The sequence below is a fragment of the Microcaecilia unicolor genome, chromosome 10 (assembly GCF_901765095.1).
Source record: "Microcaecilia unicolor chromosome 10, aMicUni1.1, whole genome shotgun sequence".
Taxonomy (NCBI): Eukaryota; Metazoa; Chordata; class Amphibia; order Gymnophiona; family Siphonopidae; genus Microcaecilia; species Microcaecilia unicolor.
The window spans coordinates 167,409,325-167,432,092 of NC_044040.1; the positions used below are offsets into that span (position 1 = coordinate 167,409,325).

Genomic DNA, 22,768 nt, shown 5'->3' on the forward strand with positions numbered 1-22,768 from the left:
TTAGAGGAGTAATGCTATCAAAATTCCTTATTACTAATTGATTGGTATTTGAGTCCTCGTCGTCCATTTATTGAGCTTATTTCTTTACTTATCTGAACATTTTTTCCTTTGTAAATTTGACATATTTTGGACCAAACATTTGCATCTTTTACTGTGTCTATACCTGTTTCCTAAAAATCTTCTCTGCTATAATTATAGTTATTGTTTTACATTTATTAGAATGATCTTAACAAAGATTATAGATAGCACTTCAGTTTATTTACATTTGTTGACAGTTGCAAAAGCTTTCAAAAACTTTTTTTTCCTCAGGAATCAGAAAACTGAAAGGGCCAATGTACTAAACCATGGGATTTTCCAAAGGTTAGAAGCCTATTTTTGTAAACATTTGATATGGATACAAATGAGCACTATACAGACTTTTTTCAAGGAATTTTGTGTGGACGAGAGTAAAAAGAACTACACTAAATGCTAAAAAGCCCACTTTATACACATGAACATCTTAGCACATGCTAAGCTTTAGTAAAAGGGCCCCTTAATGAGGTGTTTCCATGATTTTATATTTCAGATCATTAACCTTTAAAATAATTTTACAATCTACTATACAAATGTTAACTACCGAGAGCACCAAAATTTACAAGTGTTACTTAACCTTTTGTGTTCACATATTTATCAGTAAAGTGGTAACAGCTGTTAGCATACCTGAGTTAAGTTTGGCCAAGTTCCTGGAGGCAAAGTCCCTAATCTGCTATTAATATGGACATAGGAAAAGCCACTACTTATTCCTGGGATTGGCAGTATGGAACCTTCCTACTCTGTGGGGTTCTGCCAGGTACTCGTGACCTGGATTGGCCACTAATGGAAGCAGGACACTGGGTTGGATAGATCATTGGTCTGACCTAGTCTTTTGTTCTTACATTCAATATATTTCACCGTAAATACTCTATGCTAGGAGTGCAAGAATTTTTGAAAATCTTATTCTACATTCAGGGCTGCAGGATGAGCATTGAAATAAGTGCAGTACTTAGCCTTCCTCAAATTTTACAATTAAGAATATAAAAAGCAAACAGAAAACAGATTTTGCATGATCTGGTCCACAGTTATGAAGATATTATCATTCAAGTTCCTTTTTGTTTCCGCACCAGAAGGGGAAGAATGTTCAAAATTCTTAAAAAGCACTGTTTGTTAGCTCATAGTTCAAGTTTCTAGATTTCAATTTAGGGCTTGCCTTTTAAGCATAAGGGCAGGGGGGGGGGGGGGGCAGGACCTTTTCTAATTTACTGAATTCTTGAGTGGCTAATTCTAAAGAATCTCACACCAATATCACTATCACATTGGGATTTTATGACAAAAACGTAAGAACAATGGTAGAAAAAAAAAGACAGGTTAAAAGATAAAGTTGTAATTCTTCAGAAAAAAAATGATGAGCCTCAAACATTCCTTAGTCACAATCAGTTATTGTACAGAAAGCTTGCACAGCTAAAGAAGGAATGCTGGTATATTATCTAAAAAATGTAATACATTAACATGTATTAATATACTCTAGAAGCAAACAAAATATGTTACTATTTAAGTTATTTTGCAATGCAACAAGTAAAGCACTTGCCCAGACACCAACTGAGGTATGTTGGCTCCTTTTGTTTCCATGTAACCAACATTTCTAATAAAGTTTGCATTGTACAAGAATCTTAACCCCAATGTTCTAGTTTGCAAAGAAAGAAATGCAAACTGGAAAGGGACTGAATTGAGAAAATAAATCTAGCCACAAACAACAGGAACAAAAATATATGAACACTAGATTAATTAACTAAATAAATGGCAATTTCCTAAACCTTAGAAGTATTTTAATTCTGCAGAATTCCAAAACTGCATAAATAATCAAGTATCTACAGATATTTGGCCCTTGGCATAATTTCTCACCCTGCAAAAAAAATATTGAGTCAGCTAAAAGGGGTGGGAGGCTGATAATACAAGTCAACAGCCTCCCAGTGGAGATGGAGGAAACAGGGAGTACCTGAATTCAAGAAAACATGCAACAAGCACAGCACAGAGGATTTCTGAGGGAAAAGAAGATTCTATAGATGGGCAGGATGTATCTGTCATCATTTTCTATATTTTAAACTATGGTTGTTTCAATAAATATAGTGTCCATATTTTACCACTAGGTAAATTCCCATGCCCAAGGTAGAGGGCACATAACTAGCAAGGGCGATTATCCCATTACAACTTAATGTCAATGGCATAAAAAAAAGAGTGTTAAATTGATTTAGAGTACCAGTGTAAATGTTTTATTATTTTTAAAGCAACAAAGCAGCGTAATCCAGCAGTATATTTTAACTGTCATTTACAGATTATTATAAAGTGGGTGCCAACATTTATGCACAGATTACAAACAGATAATTTGAATAATGGCACATGTGTGTGTAAATGCCAAAATCCCACCTAACTGCTATTCTGTAAATATGTGCATACCCTACATAGCAAAATGGAAAAGGAATCTTTAAGTGTACAACAGTCACGATCATGGAGTAGCGTTGAACCAAAATGACACTTGCAACCAGATGGGTAGAATACAAACCTTTATTAGGCACCACCCATGCAAATGAACCGACACGGGGTCATACTTCAATGGGAAACACTTGTCTGCCTCAGGGGTCACACACTTTGATTTAGCACCAACTCATATTGAATACCACTTCTTTTTTTTTTTTTTTTTTAAGTGTGTGACCCATGATACAAGGCGGGTGTTTCCCATCAAAATATGGCCCTGTATCGGGTCATGTGTATGAGTGGTGCCTAATAATGATTTGTATTCTACCCAACTGGCTTCAAGAGTCATTTTGGTTCACCACTACTCCATGATCTGTTATACCCTACACACAGAACATGCTTTACAGGCAGGCATACACACAGCGGAGACTAAAGGCCCTGTTTACTAAGCCAAGCTAGATGCGCACTGGCATTTTTAGTGCACACTAACCATGTAGATGCCCATAATATTCCTATGGGTGTCCACATGGTTAGCACGCGTTAAAAACGCTACCTTAGTAAACAGGGCCCTAGAAGCAGCATGGATAGGACTCACACTTTACAGCGTTTTGTGTTTTATCTTCAGCATTTAGGTGCAAGCAATTATACCAGCTTTATGGCAGTAGTGTGCTTGCATCTAAATTATAAATGCGTATTTCATCTGTTACACAAGTATTCTAGAAAAGAATATATGCATCTACTTTCCTTTATTATGTTTTATTAAAACCACAGTAATGCATTTCATGACATGCATATCACCACAGTGAAGACTGTTAACCTTGCCTCAAGATGCAAAAAAAAAAAAAGGAAACTTTGTTTAGCCTAAATTTCAAGAGCATCAATTACACAGAATATGAGAAAATCAGTAGTAACTGTATCCTTGGATAAACCCTTCATTGTCAACCACTCATTTATTTCAAAAACAGAAATCACCTCATGTAAATCAACTGCACAAGCATGTAAAACTACAAGGTTGCTGATTTTTTTGCTACTTTAAAACGAATTTTTCCTAGTCTGAATGGCAAACCTTACTCTATGTGTACCAAAAATACTAAATTACCAAATCTATACTTTACAAAATACATAGAAAAGAGTCAAATCTTTAGTGTGTGTTTACAAAATCAGCAATTAAAACAAAATTCAAATGCTTGAATACAGGACTGTATGTGTGTATTTTATATATCTATATACACACATATATTCAATCCTACTCTATTTCAGAGAACTCAGTTATGAATTTCATATAGGAAAGAAACAGCATAGTTACTCCCATCATCAAGGAATTCAACTTCTGAAGTCTAGGGGCACGTAGAAAATCCTTTAATTTTCTATTTTGAAGAAATGTCTTTCCTTCAGTGTACGTTTTGTTTGATAGCATCATAGTCCCTGAATACATACTTCCGGTTTTGCTGACGTGATCTACAGGTACATCCAGGCATGGCATAATTTTAAATTTTGACATCAGTTACCTCGTTAAGCTTTGCACAAACCGGTTTTTTTGGTTTAACAGAACACGTGGAGAACATCTGAATTTAGCACCCACACCGAGAAACGACTACAATCCAACAGGGATTTTCTTTCATTTCAAACCACCAAAATAAGCAAATAAAATCGTTTTCACGGTACAGAGAAAAACAATACCTAACAAAAGCTTCACTAACATCCAGACCCCACCATTCGGAATAACCCACAGATCCTTGCAATCAGAATCTTCTTTTGTATTTGAAACAAACTATTGGAAAACACTAGAGGTGACGTGCAATGAGCAAGTGACGTCCAGAGCCAAGTAAACAGGCTGCTGCTGCAGGAAACGGGGGGCCTCTTTCCCGACCTGTTTCTCCCGGTACTCTCACCTCCACGACACCACATCGGTCCACCAAGCACCAAATAAAACAGTAACCGGGCCTGGAGATCCAGGTGGAAGCGCCTGCCTCCCCCACCCCATCAAGAGCTGCACAAAACCCGGAGAGGCCTTACTGCCTCACATCCCTAAGTACGTCCCTCACCCATTCTGCCCACCCCTACCACTCCAGTCACTACTTACAGGAAAGGCCCGTATGCGCATCTTGGTGTCCCTCCTGCTGCCCGTGCTTTTGCTGAGGTTCGACATGTTCGGCGGCTTTGGAGGGGGGGACAGGGAGGGAGAGGAGGCGGCCGTGTACAACTCCGCGCGTCCTTTGTCGCGAGCAAAGGAGAAAACGTTGACTTAATTTACATAAAAACTAAAAGAAAAAAAATGAAAGGGGAAAGAAGGAGATAACTGAAGCCCCGGGAAGAAGAGGCGACGCGGTGAGAAACCGTCCTGGTTTGTTTTTGTGGAGCAGAAGGGGGGGGGGAGGAGGGCTTCGCGAGGCCCTGGCCCGACCTTCACTCTTCTATTGCCAGCCCCCTCTCGCACTCTGCCCGCCTCCTGGTGTTCCACCTTGCCCCTCTCGCTCGCCTTCCTTCCGCCGGACAGAGCGTGCAACACCCGGGCGCTGCGCGAAGCAAGCGCGGATCCCCTCCTCCCCTGCTCCCTTGTGCTCGTCGGAGTAGGCAGTCACAGTTCTCCGCGATGGCGGACAAACAGCTCTCACTGCGCAGACGCACAAGGACGGAGGGGGCTGGAGGGGGGACGACGACGAACGGAGAGCTGCAGTTATTCTCGCGAGATTTCCGAGTGGTCATATCGGGGCTCTTACGACGTACGTCACCACACCAGCGGATGGCTCTGTGGACTTGCCCTTGCTCTGACCAATCGGCCCGGAACTCGGAGAATGTACAAGTTGAAGCTGAATTACTGGGAACTGCTGACTTTGTTAAGTTTTGAGGCTAAGGCGGGTGCTTAAAAGCGTATTTCGTGGCTGTTATATGATTTTATTTTCATGATTAGACAGCGAGAAAATGGTATGTTTATTGTTTTTCTTTTTTCTTAAGAGTGTGGGGATATGGTGGAGTGGTGCGGCCTTTCAACCCAACGTTCTGCCCTGTGGGTACTCTTCAGTCTGTTGTACTGCTGGTACGGTAGTAAGTGCTCCGTTATCCATCCTGAATAATGGAGCACTGGCACATTTTGTTTTACTACATACTAGCAGAATGTGCCACACTGCATATCTTCGATCTATGGTTGAAGTCCTGCATTTGTTCAGAATGATTGAGGAAAAGTAGAAACAGCGACATTAAATTTCTTAAAGCACTTACATCTGCTAGCCTTCAACGTCACTGGGGCTAATAATTACATGCTTGGTTGTGTATGTTACAGCCTTCTCCCTTCATAATGTCCTCAGATTTGGGGGAAGGGATGAAATTGAGTATGCAGCAGTCTCAGGAGTACATTCGTGCTGGTTGGTGATAACTGATGTTAGTAGTGATAGTATCATAATTTTGAGTTTATATAATTTTACAGATTTGTTAACAGATATGTGCAATTTATGTAAATTAGTCCTCGTATTTTCTATCTGATCTGTCTATAGGTTCCAACTTTGCTTACACGGTATGCTGTCAAAATGTTTTATTGTGTTGACATAATGTAGCATACTGTGCCATAACTTGTACTGTTATCTGAATATTTTCACTGCTCTAATTGTCTATTGCCTATGTTTGATTTATTCTTGCTGTACACTGTCTTGAGTGAATTTCTTCAAAAAGGCAGTATATAAATAAATAATATATCCCATCAGATGATGTTATGGGTTCAGATGGTTCTGGAATAAGTAGCAGTTTATCTAATGGGTTCAGTAAAGGAATCTATGCAGGGATATTGGTTACCAAATTACTCAGGGGGGTCTTTTACTAAAGATTAGCTTGAGTTATGTGCAGCAGGTCCCATTTTATTCCTATGGGCTCTGCTGCAGATAACTCGAGCTAACCTTTAGTAAAAGACCCTCTCAGTTCCACGTCTAGATTACTCTAATGCCCTGTATACTGGTCAGAAAGAACTGTCATCTTCAACTAAGAATGCTGCAGCCCGACTGATAGAAGGATGCAAGTGGCATAGCGACTTCACTCCCTTCTTGCAAAATCACACTAGCTACCAGTACCGTGTAAGGCTAAATTTTAAAATTCTGTGTTTGATTTCCAATGTCCTCAGACAAAAGTTAGCTCTCTACACACCTTTAAGACCTCTAAGTTCTTCTCAAGGAGGATCACTGTACCCTCATCAAAAGAAGTTGTGCATTGTGATACCTGCCAGTGAGCCTTCTCAGGAGTTGTCCCCACATTCTGGACTTACTCCCAGAGGGGCTGCGTCTAACTCAAGACTATTTCAGGAAGCAAGTGAAAGCCTGGTTCTTCTCACAAGCCTTTAATACATGTTCTGAGTGACTATACACTCACTCCACACATGGACTAGCTTGCTGCCTGATTAGTTCCTCATATCTTGTTTAACTGCACAAAGAGTTTGCCTTGAGTTTAGCCACCTATCTATTTATCCCAATTGATTCTGTACTACCCATCTTGTTCTCATCTATATATTTGCACTTGGCCCCTCAGCTAGATAGAAAAGCATTAACATCATATCCATGTTATTTGAATGTTCTGTTACTTGCTTAACAGTTTCATTAGTATTATGCTGACATATTATGGGGCCCTTTTACTAATCCGCATAGGCGCCTACATGTGCCCAACGCGCATCAGTTCGGAGTTATCGCCCGTCTACCGCATGGTCCGGAAACTGGGCAGTAATTGTCATTCTACGTGCGTAGATGATTACCACACAGTTAATGGGTGGCGGTAAGATCTCAGACCCAAAATGGACATGCGCCAATTTTCACTTTGCCACACGTCCATTTTTTGCAAAAATTTTAAAAAGGCCTTTTTTACAGAAATGCATCTGCACATGCCCAAAACATGCACCTACACTAGCGCAGCCCATTTTTCAGTGCACCTTAGTAAAAGGACTCCTTAATTTGCTAGAATATTATTCAGTGATGTCTATTGTACTAACATCTTATTTCCAAGTTTGCCTCAGTTATTGTATTTATGTTTATGTTTGGTCATTTTACTATTGTTATGATGTCAACAAAATTGTAAGTTTTTTTTTTTTAATGTTTAAACTGGACTTGCTGTACGCCACCTGAATCTGTTCATAATGGCGGTTAATAAATCCTATTAAACAAGTTGTGAAAACCGTATTGTCTTTTTTTTTTTTTTTTGTAATTGAAAATATTTTTATTAAGAATACATCACAGTATAGCAATCTCATTATAAACATGTCAGGTATACTGATATGCAGAAATAGGTTGTTAGTTTCTTGGCCTGAGCTCACTGGGAGCTAAGTCCATTAGGTTTGAAACTTTAAACACAGGGATAACAGCATAGAAACGTAGGCTTTTCTTACAAGGTTTCAATGACTTCAAATACCAGTTCCTTTTGAGTTATTTATTTTACTTGTTGCATTTGTATCCCTGAAAGGGTAAAAAACGTGAATCAGGCGTGGGTGCTGTTCAAAAACACCATCCTAGAAGTACAGGACAAATATATTCCGCGTAGAGGAAAAAGACCAAACGTCAGCCGGTGTGGCTAAACGGTAAGGTAAAGGAAGCTATTAGAGCCAAAAAACAATCCTTCAGAAAATGGAGAAGGGAACAGACTGAAGACAATAAGATAAAGCATAAGAAATGTCAAGCCAAATGCAAAAAGGAGATAAGGAGGGCTAAGAAGGACTTTGAAAAAAAGTTAGCGTTAGAAGCGAAAACACATAACAAAATTTTTTTTAGGTATATTAAAAGCAGAAAGCCGGCTAAAGAATCGGTAGGGCCGCTGGACAACGGTGGTGGTAAAGGGGCGATCAGGGAAGACAAAGCTGTAGCGGAGAAAATAAATGAATTCTTTGCTTTGGACTTCTCCGAGGAGGATTTAGGAGAGATACCGGTGCCGGAAAAGGTATTTGAAGCGGCTGAGTCAGAAAGACTAAATGATTTCTCTGTAAACTTGGAGGATGCAATGGGGCAGTTCTGCAAACTAAAAAAGTAGTAAATCACCAGGACCAGACGGTATTCATCCCAGAGTATTAATAGAGCTGAAAAATGAACTTGTGGAGCTACTGGTAGTAATATGCAATTTATCCCTAAAATCAGGTGTGGTACCGGAAGATTGGAGGGTGGCCAATGTAACGCCGATTTTTAAAAATGGTTCCAGAGGAGATCCGGGAAATTATAGACCGGTGAGTCTGACATCGGTGCCGGGAAAAATGGTGGAGGCTTTTATTAAGAATAAAATTACAGAGCACATACAAAAGAATGGGCTACTGAGACAAAGTCAGCATGGATTTAGTGAAGGGAAGTCTTGCCTCACAAATCTACTGCATTTTTTTGAGGGGGTGAACAAACATGTGGACAAAGGGGAGCCGGTCGATATTGTATATCTAGATTTTCAGAAGGCGTTTGACAAAGTGCCTCATGAAAGACTCCAAAGGAAACTGGAGAGTCATGGGATCGGAGGCAGTGTATTATTATGGATTAAGAGCTGGTTAAAAGATAGGAAGCAGAGAGTAGGGTTGAATGGTCATTGTTCTCGATGGAGAAGGGTAGTTAGTAGGGTCCCTCAGGGGTCTGTGCTGGGACTGCTGCTTTTTAACATATATATAAATGACCTTGAGATGGGAGTAACTAGTGAGGTAATTAAATTCGCAGATGACACAAAGTTATCCAGGGTCATCTCGTCACGGGAGGAGTGTGAAAGATTACAAGAGGACCTCGTGAGACTGGGGGAATGGGCGTCCAAATGGCAGATGAAGTTCAACGTTGACAAGTGCAAAGTGATGCATGTGGGAAGGAGGAACCCGAATTACGGCTATGTCATGCAAGGTTCCGCTTTAGGAGTTACGGACCGAGAAAGAGATCTGGGAGTCATCGTGGATAGGACGTTGAAATCTTCAGCTCAATGTGCTGCGGCGGCTAAGAAGGTGAACAGAATGTTGAGTATTATTAGAAAAGGGATGGAAAACAAAAATGAGGATGTTATAATGCTGTTATATTGCTCCATGGTGCGACCGCACCTGGAGTATTGTGTTCAGTTCTGGTCGCCTCGTCTCAAAAAAGATATAAAAGGAATTGGAGAAGGTGCAGAGAAGGGCGACGAAAATGATAAAAGGGATGGGACGACTACCTTATGAGGAGAGGTTAAGAAGGCTAGGACTCTTTAACCTGGAGAAAAGGCGACTGAGGGGTGATATGATAGAGGTCTACAAAATAATGAGTGGGGTACAGCGGACAGATGTGAAGTGTTTGTTTACGCTTTCTAACAATAATAGAACCAGGGGACACAAGATGAAATTAGAATGTGGTAGGTTTAAAACAAATTGGAGAAAGTTTTTCTTTACTCAGCGCGTGGTTAGACTCTGGAACTCATTGCCGGAGAAGGTAGTGACGGCAGCTGGCCTTGCTGAGTTTAAAGGGGGTCTGGACAGATTCCTGAAGGAAAAGTCCATTGATCTTTATTAAATTTGGGGGGTTTGCCAGGTTCTTGGGGCCTGGATTGGCCGCTGTTGGAGAATGGAGTGCTGGGCTTGATGGACCTTTGGTATTTTCCCAGCGTGGCAGTGCTTATGCATTTGCAGGCTCAATGTGGCTTACATAGTACCATTGGCGTTCGCCAAGCCGGTAGAGAACAAATACAAAGTGGTGTTGTGGTAGAATAAGGTTCATGTGCAGTTACCAATTTCCAGTTGTCTTCAGCTCCATCAGCAAATAGGTAGTCACACTGTTTAAACTAGGTTATTTAGAGGAGTTGTTCCACTCTGTCAGCAGTTTTTATTTTGACAGCTTTTTAAAGCCTAACATGCTGTCTGTCTGGGGAGCAGTAGAAAGCTGTCCAACAGGTTTTAGATGAATTCCTTCCTGATGTGTGGCAGCTTCAGGCAACTATTCACAGTCCACTCTTTGTGAAATAAATGATTTTGGTAATGTTACTTTGCTAATATGGCATAGATGCAGGGACCCAGGCTGCTGTCGTTCGCTAAAACCAATGGTCTTCGAACAGGTAATGTTATGAGTTCTTATTTTTTTTTTTAATTGTATTATTTTTTTATTCCACAATTGTGTTTTTTGTTACCCACTCTCATTCCCACTTTTGCAATATCCCTGATCAGATTTCCGTCTAGTTTTGTTGAGTTGGAGGTTTGTAGACTACACTGCTGTGGATGAACGTGCCATCTCCTCTTTCCAGCATAATCTACAGGGCTTTCTCTTTTCCCCGTGTCCTCTTCATTTAATCCGCTTTCATTTTTTTCTTGACATAGAGTACACACAACACTGAAGAAGCTGAAATTGGTTGTCAGGTGACAGAGGGTGGTGGAATATGGAATTCGACTGGAAGAAAGAGGAGTAGTGGAATGCCTCAGGAATTCATATAGCATGGGTGAATGCTTGTTAATTTTAAGCTTTAATATGAAGAAAATGAAGAAATGTGGAGTGATTCCTTTGGGGTGCAGAAATCCTGAGGAGCTGTATGTGATAGGAGGTGAGAGGCTAATGTGCATGGACCAAGATAGGGACCTTGGGGTGATAATGTCTGAGGATCTCTAGGTAGCAAAACAATGAGATAAGGAGGTGACCAAGGCCAGAAATATACTTGGTTGTATACAGAAGGGCATAACCAGCAGAAAGGAAGTGATAATGCATCTGTATAAGTTGTTGGTGAGACTGCATTTGGAGTACTGTGTTCAAATTTGGAGGTCATACCTTGCCAAGGATATAGAAGATTCAAAGCAATTCATAGGAAAGTGACCAAAATGGTATGGGGCCTCTGTGAGAAGACTTACGAGAAGAGACTGAAAGATCTTAAATTTGTACACCCTGGAGAAGAGGAAGGATTGGGGAGATACGATACAGACATTTTGGAAAGATATATATGGACAAACTTTTTTTTTTTCTACAACAGAGACTAGAGGACATGAAATGAAGCTGCAAGGGGGAAAACTTAAAAGCAACATCGGGAAATACTTCACAGACAGGGTGGTGGATGGCTGGAGTGCTGTTCTGCGGGAACTGTTGAGGTTAAAATGTTGATGGAATTCAAAAAGGCTTAAGAGTGGCAGATTCAGCCCTGGCCACCTTTCTGGGCAGACTGGATGGCTGATGTTGTGTATTGTATTATTTGCAATATTACCTGCCAAAAACTTGATCACTCCTTAAGTCTTTCTTTAGAATTCTCCTCATTCATAATGATTACAAAGACCTTCTGGCCTTAATGTGACCTATTTGGTACATAATGGTTTCAAGGGTCATACACTTTATCATAATTTATTTAGTAGATAAGAACTTTACCCATCCCAATACCGCTGTTCTCCAGCAAATAGCTGAGGTGATCAAACATAGCTCATTGGTTCTGGCGACTGATGTGGCAGAAATAACACAGAAAGCAACAGCAGTTGGTCACTATCTTGAGGAATCAGGTTTCCTGGAGGAAGAAAGAGTAGAGGAAGGACATAGGCAATGCATAGCCATACATCATGAAAACAGGAGCAAATGGCTGGGTTAGAGGTTTGCTGGGGTAGACAGGTATTTAGCTGGTGAGATCAATTTTCTTTGCTAACTGGCTAAATTAAGGAGTTACAGTAGTTAGTTTAAATCTGTTTGGCCCGATGCTTTCCCTGAGTTCTAGAAAGTAAAATATTCCCCAGTGCCAATCCTCTCCTTCCTTCTGGGTAACCAATTTAAAATTGCAATAGTTCCAAACCCCCCCCCCCCCCCCCCACTTCAGAGTGCTGATCCCCTCCCCCATATCAAAGCCCCTAAAATGGATATTCTCACCAAGCTCCCTTTCCCTGTAGTGAAAATTAGCTGAGGTCAGTACCCCTCCTGATCCCCTCCCTCCCCTATTTAGGAGAAGGTGAGGGCTCTGGCGGTAACCCATTGCTAGAAAAAAAGCTATTTTCTAGCGCCAGAAATGGTGTGCGGCAGAACCGGAACTACTGCCGGGCTCCTGGAAGAACTCGGCAGTAAGGCCAATTCGTCATGTGCTACCCCAGCGGTAGCCTTACTGCTGGTTGGTAAAAGACTACTACTGCTTATCATTTCTCTAGTGCTACTAGATGTATGTAGTGCTGTACACTTGAACATGAAGAGACTGTCTCTGCTCGACAGAGTTTACAATCTAATCAAGAGAAACAAACAGGACTAATAGGGGAAATACTCATGGTGGGAGTTATAATACAGACATGGGTACTGAACAAGTGAATTAGGGGTTAGGCGTTAAAAGCAGCCTCAAAAAAGGTGCACTTTTAACCTAGATTTGAAGCTGTCCACAAATGGAGCTTGACGTACTGATTCAGGAAGTCTTTTCCAGGTGTATGGTGCAGCAAGATAAAAGGAATGGAGTCTGGAGTTGGCAGTGGAGGAGAAGGGTGCAGATAAGAGAGATTTACCCAGTGAACAGAGTTCCCATAGGGAGAGATAAGGGTGAAGAGGTACTGAGGAGCTGCAGAGTGAATGCACTTGTAAGTCAATAAGAGAAGTTCCATATCATCAAGCTGATCAATCCATAGACTGGTGGGTTGTGTCCATCTACCAGCAGGTAGAGATAGAGAGCAAACTTTTGCCTCCCTATATGTGGTCATGTGCTGCCGGAAACTCCCCAGTATGTTCTCTATCTCAGCAGGTGGTGGTCACACACAGCAGCAGCTCTGGCTAGGCCTCCAAGCCTAATCCTTAGGTTTTGTTGAGGCCTGGGGTTGAGGGCTCTTTTGAGCAAGTGCAAACCTGGTGGTGCCAGGTCCCTCCTTTTCTCCCCCCTCCCGCTGGCTCCGTTTAAAAAAAAAAAAAAAAAAATTTTAAACGTCTTTAAAGGCGTTTAATTCGACGTTTCTTTAAACGTTCATTGCAGCTACTCACTGGGACACCAGTTCGTTACAGCTCGGAGCGGCAAGCAGGTAATTTTACCTTTTTATAGCGGGCAGGGGGTTCCCCGATTCTTCTCCTCGTGGCATATGGCGTCGGAGGGCGAGGGCGCGAAGGGTCGCTCCCCGGATCGCTGGAGCGCTTCTAGAGGGGATGCGGGGGTTTTACAACCTGATTCGCCCTTGATGGGTGACAGTTTAGTGACCGATGAATGTCCCGGTCGTTCCTCCGGCGTGGCGGTTTTTTCCCGCCATAAACGCCCATCCCCCGCTCCTCGCCTCCGCCATCTTGGCCGGCCACGCGGCTCGGACGGCTTCTTCGTGGGCCGCCCTTGAGGTTGGAGACATTAATGCCATGAACGCCCTTAATTTGGGCGACGGCACAAAGCGGCTAAAGTTAAGCGCCGTTCTTCCCGCGCGGCTCCTTCGCGGAGTTTCGCGCCGGACGCCATTTTGGATGCGCAGCATGTCTCTCCCCCGCTATTGTGAGCGCCGGTTGAGAGTGCCTCTAGGGCTGTTGCCCAGGCTGCGGAAGTGCACAGTCTGGGGGGTTTCTCCCCCGAGTTTGTTTTGCTGCTGCATCAGGCTTTCCTCATGCAAAACGCTGCCCCTGCTCCCTCTTCTGATAAAGAGGTTGAGGTTCCCAGAGGTAAACGCCCTCGGGTTGATTTCCAGGCCTTGGAGGACTTTGTCTCCTCCGATGTAGATGAGGGCAGCGTGTCTGAGGTCTCCCAACGGTCCTTTGCGGATTCCTTGGAGGAGATAGATCCCCGCTCGGATGGAGCGGATGACCCCTCTGCAGCGCGGCTTTTTAGCCCAGAGGATTTGCCCAACCTGTTGTTACAGGCCATGGACACTTTGAAGATTTCCTCTCCGGAGGACGTCTCTCCCTCAGCCCCTGTTGGCTCTGCCATTATGCTGGGGACGAAGCGCCCTCCTAGATCCTTCCACGTGCATGATGCCATGCACACCTTAATTGCGGCTCAATGGGATGTCCCGGAAACGAGCCTTAAAGTGGCTAGGGCTATGTCCCGCCTCTATCCTTTGGCTGTGAGTGAACGTGAGGCCTATCTGTGGCCTACCGTGGATTCTTTAATCACTGCGGTGACTAAGAAAATGGCGTTGCCGGTGGAAGGTGGCACGGCCCTAAAGGACGCCCAAGACAGAAGATTGGAGGCGGCCTTAAGGTCGTCCTTTGAGGCAGCTGCGCTAAATTTGCAGGCCTCAGTTTGCGGCTCCTATGTGGCCAGGGCGTGCCTGACTATGGTGCAGCGGGCTTCCCCCTCGGATCTTTCCTTGAGGGCTGATTGGCCGGCCCTGGAATCGGGCTTAGCCTATTTGGCAGACTTGCTGTATGATGTCTTGAGAGCCTCAGCTAAGGGCATGGCTCAGACAGTCTCTGCGCGGCGGTGGCTTTGGCTGAAACATTGGTCGGCTGACCACGCCTCTAAATCCCGCCTGGCTAGATTGCCTTTTAAAGGCAAGCTGCTCTTTGGGGTCGAGCTGGACAAAATCGTGACCGATCTCGGCACGTCTAAGGGCAAGAAATTACCAGAGGTCAGGGCTCGGGCTAGTACTCGTCCCGGTACCTCCAGAGGACGGTTGCTGGAAGCCCGTCGGTACCGCCCGGGCAAGTCGGGTTCCTCTGCCCCCTCTTCCTTCAAGAGGAATTTCTCCCCCAAGCAGCATTCCATTCGCAGAGACCGCCGTCCCGGAGGTGCCCCCTCCGGTCCTCCCCCAGGGTCTCGTACCCAATGACGGGGCCTTGGTCCACGCCCCAGTGCAGATTGGAGGACGGCTGTCCTCGTTTCTGGGCGAGTGGACCACTATAACTTCAGACGCGTGGGTGCTGGAAGTCATCAGAGACGGCTACAAGCTAGAGTTCTGCCAACCCTTAAGAGACGGGTTTGTACTCTCTCCCTGCAAGTCTCCGGTCAAGCTGTGGCAGTGCAGCAGACCTTGGACAACCTGATCCGCCTGGGTGCGGTCGTTCCGGTGCCAAAAAATCAGATTGGCAAGGGACGTTACTCCATTTACTTTGTGGTTCCAAAGAAAGGAGGTTCTGTCCGGCCTATCCTCGACCTCAAAGGGGTCAATCGGGCCTGGAAAGTGAGGCACTTTCGCATGGAGACTCTCCGCTGTGTTATAGCGGCAGTGAAGGCAGGAGAGTTCTTGGCTTCCTTGGACATCAAGGAAGTGTACCTGCATATTCCCATCTGGCCTCCTCTCCAACGCTTTCTGCGTTTTACAGTCCTGAGACGACACTTCCAGTTCAGAGCCCTCCCTTTCGGGTTGGCTACTGCTCCGCGGACCTTTTCCAAAGTAATGGGGGTCATAGCGGCCTTCCTGCTAAAGGAAGGAGTACAAGTCCATCCTTATCTGGACGACTGGTTGATCCGAGCCCCCTCTTATGCGGTGCGGCAAAGCTATGGACCGGGTAGTTGCTCTGGTGAGCTCCCTGGGATGGATCATCAACTGGAAGAAGAGCCAGCTGCGCCCGACTCAGTCCCTGGAGTATCTGGGAGTTCGATTCGACACCCAAGTGGGCAGAGTGTTCCTGCCAGACAATCGGATTGTCAAGCTTCAGGCTCAGGTGGACTAGTTCCTAGTAGCCTCTCCTATTCGGGCTTGGGACTACGTGCAGCTGTTGGGCTCTATGACGGCCAAGATGGAAGTAGTGCCCTGGGCCAGGGCTCATATGAGACCACTACAGCTATCTCTGCTGCTGCGCTGGACTCCGATGTCGGAGGATTATGCTGTGCGCCTTCCCGTGGACCCAGCAGTGCGCAAGGCGCTGAGCTGGTGGACGCAGACAGACAAGTTGTCTGCAGGATTGCCTCTGGTGACCCCGGAGTGGATTGTCGTCACGACAGACGCCTCTTTGATGGGCTGGGGAGCCCACTGCTTGGGAAGGACAGCGCAGGGGCTCTAGTCTCCTGCAGAGGCAAGTGGTCTATCAACCTCCTGGAACTCAGAGCCATTCGGTTGGTGTTATTGGAGTTCATCCCGGTACTGGTGTTGTAGCCTGTACGGGTCCTGTCGGACAATGCCACGGCTGTGGCCTATATCAACCGCCAGGGAGGTACCAAGAGCGCCCCTCTAGCCAAGGAGGCTATGAGTCTTTGCCAGTGGGCGGAAGCGAACCTGGAGCAGCTTTCAGCGGCCCACATTGCCGGAGTCATGAATGTCAAGGCGGACTTTCTCAGTCGCCATACCTTGGAGCCCGGAGAGTGGCAACTATCTGCTCAGGCGTTCTTGGACATCACGAAGCGCTGGGGCCAGCCGAGCCTAGATCTGATGGCGTCATCGGCCAATTGCCAAGTGCCGCGCTTCTTCAGCAGAGGACGGGACCCTCGATCCCTGGGAGTAGATGCTCTTCTCCAACAGTGGCCGACACAAGAGCTCCTCTATGTGTTTCCGCCCTGGCCCATGTTGGGCAGGGTGCTAGACCGGGTGGCAAAGCATCCCGGCAGGGTAATCCTGGTGGGTCCAGATTGGCCCAGACGTCCCTGGTATGCGGACTTGATCAGGCTCTCAGTCGACGATCCTCTGCGGCTGTCAGTGGAGCAGGGCCTGTTACGTCAGGGTCCCGTGGTGATGGAGGATCCCTCTCCCTTTGGTCTTACGGCCTGGCTATTGAGCGGCAGCGTCTGAGGAAGAAGGGCTTCTCAGACAAGGTCATCACCACTATGCTGAGAGCGAGGAAGCGCTCTACTTCTACTGCTTACGCCAGGGTTTGGCGTATCTTTGCAGCATGGTGTGAAGCAGGCTCACTTTCTCCCTTCACTGCTCCAATTTCTTCAGTGTTGGCGTTCCTGCAAGAAGGTCTGGAGAAAGGCCTGTCGCTCAGTTCCCTTAAAGTCCAGGTAGCGGCTCTGGCTTGCTTCAGGGGCCGCCTGAAGGGTGCTTCCCTGGCTTCGCAGCCAGATGTGGTGCGCTTTCTCAAGGGAGTTAATCACCTGCGCCCTCCTCTGCACTCAGTGGTGCCTGCGTGGAATCTCAACCTGGTGCTAAGAGCATTGCAGAAGCCGCCTTTTGAACCCTTGTCGAGGGCATCTCTGAAAGACCTGACGTTGAAAGCAGTCTTTTTGGTGGCTATCACTTCAGCCAGAAGAGTTTCCGAGCTCCAGGCATTCTCATGTCGAGAGCCTTTTCTGCAGTTCACTGAGGCAGGAGTGACTATTCGCACAGTGCCTTCCTTCCTGCCCAAGATTGTTTCTCGCTTCCATGTGAATCAGCAGCTCTGTCTCCCTTCCTTTCGTAGGGAGGACTACCCAGAGGAGTACTCCGCTCTTGAATATCTGGATGTGAGACGAGTCATCATCAGATACTTGGAAGTGACCAATGATTTCCGGAAATCGGATCATCTGTTTGTCCTGTTTGCAGGTCCTCGTAAGGGTCTGCAGGCTGCTAAGCCTACAGTGGCAAGATGGGTCAAGGAAGCCATTGCAGCGGCTTATGTGGCCGCGGGGAAGGTGCCGCCTATCCAGCTGAAGGCTCACTCCACGAGAGCTCAGGCGGCCTCGATGGCAGAGGCCGGATCCGTCTCCTTGGAAGAGATATGCAAGGCGGCAACGGGGCTTCGGCTCATACATTCTCCAAGCATTACCGTTTGACTGTGGCTGCACGGGCGGAGGCCCGGTTTGGAGCTTCAGTGTTGAGGTCAGGGATTTCTATGTCCCGCCCTGGGTGAGTACTGCTTCGGTACATCCCACCAGTCTATGGATTGATCAGCTTGATGATATGGAAGGTAAAATTATGTATAATCATACCTGATAATTTTCTTTCCATTAATCATAGCTGATCAATCCATAGCCCCTCCCAGATATCTGTACTGTTTATATTCTGGTTGAATTTTAGGTTCAAGTTTAGCCTTCAGTTACTTCAGGAGGACTTCGTGTTCAAGTTCTTCTTTCACTTGGATTCTTCAAGAGTTGAGACGAGTTTGTGTTACAGTGAGCTGCTGCATTCCTCTCCCCTCCGTTTTACGGGGCTGGATTGAGACATAAATTCTGCCGGCACTCCCTCCCGCTTCGTGCGGCTATAGGGCAGCTTTGTACCCCTCCCGCTTCGGCGGTGTTAGGGTCAGTCAGCTCCTCCCGCGGTTGCGGTTGCAGGATAAGCCAGATCCCCCCGCATCGGCGGGTGTGGTGTCCCTCCCCCGCTCTGCGGGGATGAGCTGGACGGATTCCCCTCCCCCACTTGTGTGGGGATGAGCTGGGTTAATTCCCCTCCCCCGTTTCGGCGGTGGTGAGCTGGGCAGAGTGTCCCTTCGTGGGTGTAATTCTCTAAGTGCTGAGTCCTGCGGATGGAGCTTTGATATCGACATACTGAGGAGTTTCCGGCAGCACATGACCACATATAGGGAGGCAAAAGTTTGCTCTCTATCTCCACCTGCTGGTAGATGGACACAACCCACCAGTCTATGGATTGATCAGCTATGATTAATGGAAAGAAAATTATCAGGTATGATTATACATAATTTTACCTTTGACCTGTATGTGGAAACGATAGGGAGTCAATGAAGTGGCTTGAAGAGAAGGCTAATATAAGCATAATGACACTGGTGGAATATAAGCCGTGTAGTAGAATTTTGAACAGAGTGAAGAGGAGAACCGCTAAATGTTTAAAAACAATTGGAAAGTATTTTGAAACTATCCCCCCTGTTTACAAAGCTGCGCTAGAGGTTGCTATGTGGCAATGCTGACACAGCCCATTCAAAGCGAATGGGCTATGTCGGCACTACCGCACCAGCAGCCTTTGTAAACAGGGGCCTATGTAAGGGATCCTGTTTTTTCTGGACACTGTGTATGTACAGGTGCAGTGCAGAAACATGGCCATGTAGAGTTGATGATCCGTGTTCTTTATTTTTAAACTTTGTGTCGAATAAATTTTGTGGGGGGGTTTTTTTAAAGAAGGATTGGTGATTATGCATTATATTTCGATATTATTTTTTATTCTTCCATTGTGTCAACCCTTTGTTCAAGGATTGCTAGTGTCCACTTCATGGTTCTTTTGGGTTCACCTATTTGCTGAGGCCTTGCTCCGATTTGATTTATAGAACAGGTAAGTAGTAATTGAGTTAGGTGTCATCGTTGATGATACATTGAAACCCTCTGCTCAGTGTGCGGCAGTGGCTAAGAAAGCAAATAGAATGTTAGGTATTATTAGGAAAGGAATGGAAAACAAAAATGAGGATATTATAATGCCTTTGTATCGCTCCATGGTGCGACCGCACCTTGAATATTGTGTGCAATTCTGGTCACCGCATCTCAAAAAAGATATTTTGGAATTAGAAAAGGTACAGAGAAGGGTGACAAAAATGATAAAGGGGATGAGACGACTTCCCTATGAGGAAAGGCTAAAGCGGCTAGGGATCTTCAGCTTGGAGAAAAGACAGCTAAGGGGAGATATGATAGAGGTCTTTAAAATAATGAGTAAAGTGGAACAGGTAGATGTGAATCGCTTGTTTACTCTTTCCAAAAATACTAGGACTAGGGGGCACACTATGAGACTACAAAGTAGTACATTTAAAACAAATTGGAGAAAATATTTCTTCACTCAATATTTAATTAAACTCTGGAATTCATTGCCAGAGAATGTAGTAAAATCAGTTAGCTTAGCAAGGTTTGAAAAAGGTTTAGATAGCTTCCTAAAAGAAAAGTCCATAGGCCATTATTAAAATGACTTGGGGGAAAAGCCACTGATTATTTCTAGGATAAGCAGCATAAAATGTATTGTACTTTTTTGGGATCTTTCCAGGTACTTGTAACCTGGATTGGCCACTGCTGGAAACAGGATGCTGGACTTAATGGATCTGTCCCAGTATGGCAATACTTATGAGTTGTTGGGAACATCTTCTTTGTTCTTAGCAATGCATGCAGGTTATAAAATAATGCACCTACATGTGTACTACAGTCATGTACATTTAACCCCAGCACCCAAGCTTTTCTGTAGCAGCTCTACAAACAATACAACTTCTTTAGTTCAGAATTTGCCTTAGAAAGAGAGAAGGCAAAGGACATAGGGACCCTTTTAATAGCCCTAAAGCGTGCATAACACAGCTTAAAATGAGAGTTGTGTGTTAATTTGGCAGTTACTGCAAATTAATCTGGGCACTATAATTTTTTTTGGGGGGGAGGGGGCATGTCAGGGGTTGGAAAGTGGGCATTAATGTGCCAAACAGCACATCCACAGTAGCATGTGCTAACAAATTAGTGCAGGATTACCACGTAAACCCTTACTGCCTACAAAATGGGTAGCAGTAAATGCTCACGTGTAACCTTTTTTAATGGCCGCTCGCTAAAGGCATCATTAGCACATGGCCAGTAATACAAAAAAAAAAAAAGAAAATCTGCCATTTTGGGGGAGATTTTATATATGGTGCCCCAAAAATTGGTGCAGAAATCGGTGCCTACAATGCGTAATCTATAAGTGGCACCTAGATTTAGGCATAGTATATAGAATATGCTTAGTTCATATCTCAGCACCTAAAACTACATGCCTCCATTTACACCAACAAAAACATGGCATAAATGCCAGTGTGTAGATTTAGGCGCATTGTATCATATTCTATAACTATGTATGTAAATTTTAGAATGCCCATGAAATGCCAATTTCCCCACTCATAACCATGCCCTATTTTGCCTGCATGCATTAGAAGTTAGGCACACTGCATTACAGAATGTGCTTAGCGAGTTGTGCGTGTAAATTCTAATTATCCATAATTAATGCTCATTATTGCTTGTGAAGCCAATTAAGTGATGCACATTTTTATAGAATACACTTGGATTTGAGCGCCAATATATAGGCACGCAATAGAATCCGGGGATTTACATCTGCAGTATAAATGGCCTTAGTGCGCAGGAACAACCTACTTAAGGGTACGCAGCTTAGTAAAAGGACCCCTTAAGGTTTCTAGTGCAAGGACAAAGATAGTGAAGAGCTCAAGGAAGCTTATATTTCTGGTCCCACCACTCTGCCTAAAGAGTTGGGAGGAAGTTCATAAAGTAGTGAAAGTTCTTACTCCCTATTACAAATATTGTCTGACTCTCTACTTTGAGAGATCCACCACATCCAGGATAAAATTTCCAGGCGCTGTAGTCTGAGGGGGATTGTGTGTGTACAGCATTGTTTATACTTGAACCTATGGAAGCTATCAGCAAATTTTTCTAAACTGGGTAAAAACATGAACTGCCCTTGGCAGAATTTATTAATTTTTGTTTAAAAGGTTTATAAACCATTATACTGACTGATGATAACCATCATTCAAAATGGTTCACAAAGCCACATAATACAGTAAGTAATAGAATTCAATAAATACAGAAAATTTAAACATGCCTGAAAGATCGAGGGGCCCTTTTTATAAATTATCATTTTGCACTGCCCATATCTTAAAGGGTAAAAGTTAAGGCATGGTAAGTGCAAAGCCCATGTGCTAAATGAAGGAGGACATGTCCAGCTTCTGGTCTGCATGTACCACACAGGGTAGACACTTATCGAACAATAGCACTACATACACCTGCACAGAGCACAAGTGCATCTGTGCTACCTGCTAGTGCATGTAACACAGTTGCCTCAGGGTTGCACCGACTGTCAAAGGTAAAGCGGCAGCAGTAGCAGCAGTTCACTTCCTTCTGATTCAGGGGCAGACTGACCATTCGGGCAACTGGGCAGTGCCCGAGGACCCAAAGGCTTCCCCCCCCCCCATCCCATTTGCTGCTGTATAGTACAGCCCCCGAGTCAGTGGGCCCTCCCCAGTCCCACCTTGAAGAGCCCTGGTGCTCTAGTGGCCTCTGCAGGGCAGGAAAGAATAACACTCTTTCCTGCCTGGCACCTCGTTTTAAAAAGGCTGCCGAGACTCCCTGTGGCAGTCTCATGAGACCCACGAGACTACTGCGGAAATCTCTGCACCCATTTTGAAAATACTGCGGTGCCAGGCAGAATAACGGTAGTGGGCAGGAAAGAGTGGGGTTCTTTCCTGCCCTCAAAGAAGCCAGTTTACCACCAGGGCCCTTCAAAGTAGGACCTTGAAGGGTCCACTGAGGCTTGGGGGACTGTAGGGAGTGGCAGCTGCAGCGGTGGCAGTGCAGCAGTGGGGGGGGGGGGGGGCTAATGACCTTTACTGTCTGGGGGCCCAGGTCACTGTCAGTCCGCCCCTGTTCTGATTCTTCCCCCAATGACTTTCCTTCCCTGAAGCAGAACCAGACCCTTCCCCCTCAACTCATCCAGAAGTTATTCTAGTGTGACAGAACTGGAGTGCTCCCCTCCCCCCTGTTCTTGCCACATCCAGGTATCAGATCTATACCAATGAACCCTAGCAGTAGGTTATCACTAAGGATCATTCTTTCATATAGGGGCCATCACTTATTAGGGAAGAGGGTGAACCCCCACTACTGCAACTCTTTTTTGTACAGTTGGAGCAGT

The 22,768-nt window shown here is 44.9% G+C and overlaps 1 protein-coding gene across 1 annotated transcript in view; it reads right to left on the reverse strand.

The window, feature by feature from the left end:
• The window catches only part of CUL3 (cullin 3), a 230,913-nt gene extending 225,800 nt beyond the window's left edge, over positions 1 to 5,113 (reverse strand). The window contains exon 1 of the mRNA XM_030215800.1: positions 4,571 to 5,113. Within this exon, the coding sequence (XP_030071660.1) occupies positions 4,571 to 4,636 (66 nt within the window). The 5' untranslated portion in view covers positions 4,637 to 5,113. The remainder of the gene's footprint in view (positions 1 to 4,570) is intronic.
• Between the last annotated feature and the right edge of the window lie 17,655 nt (positions 5,114 to 22,768).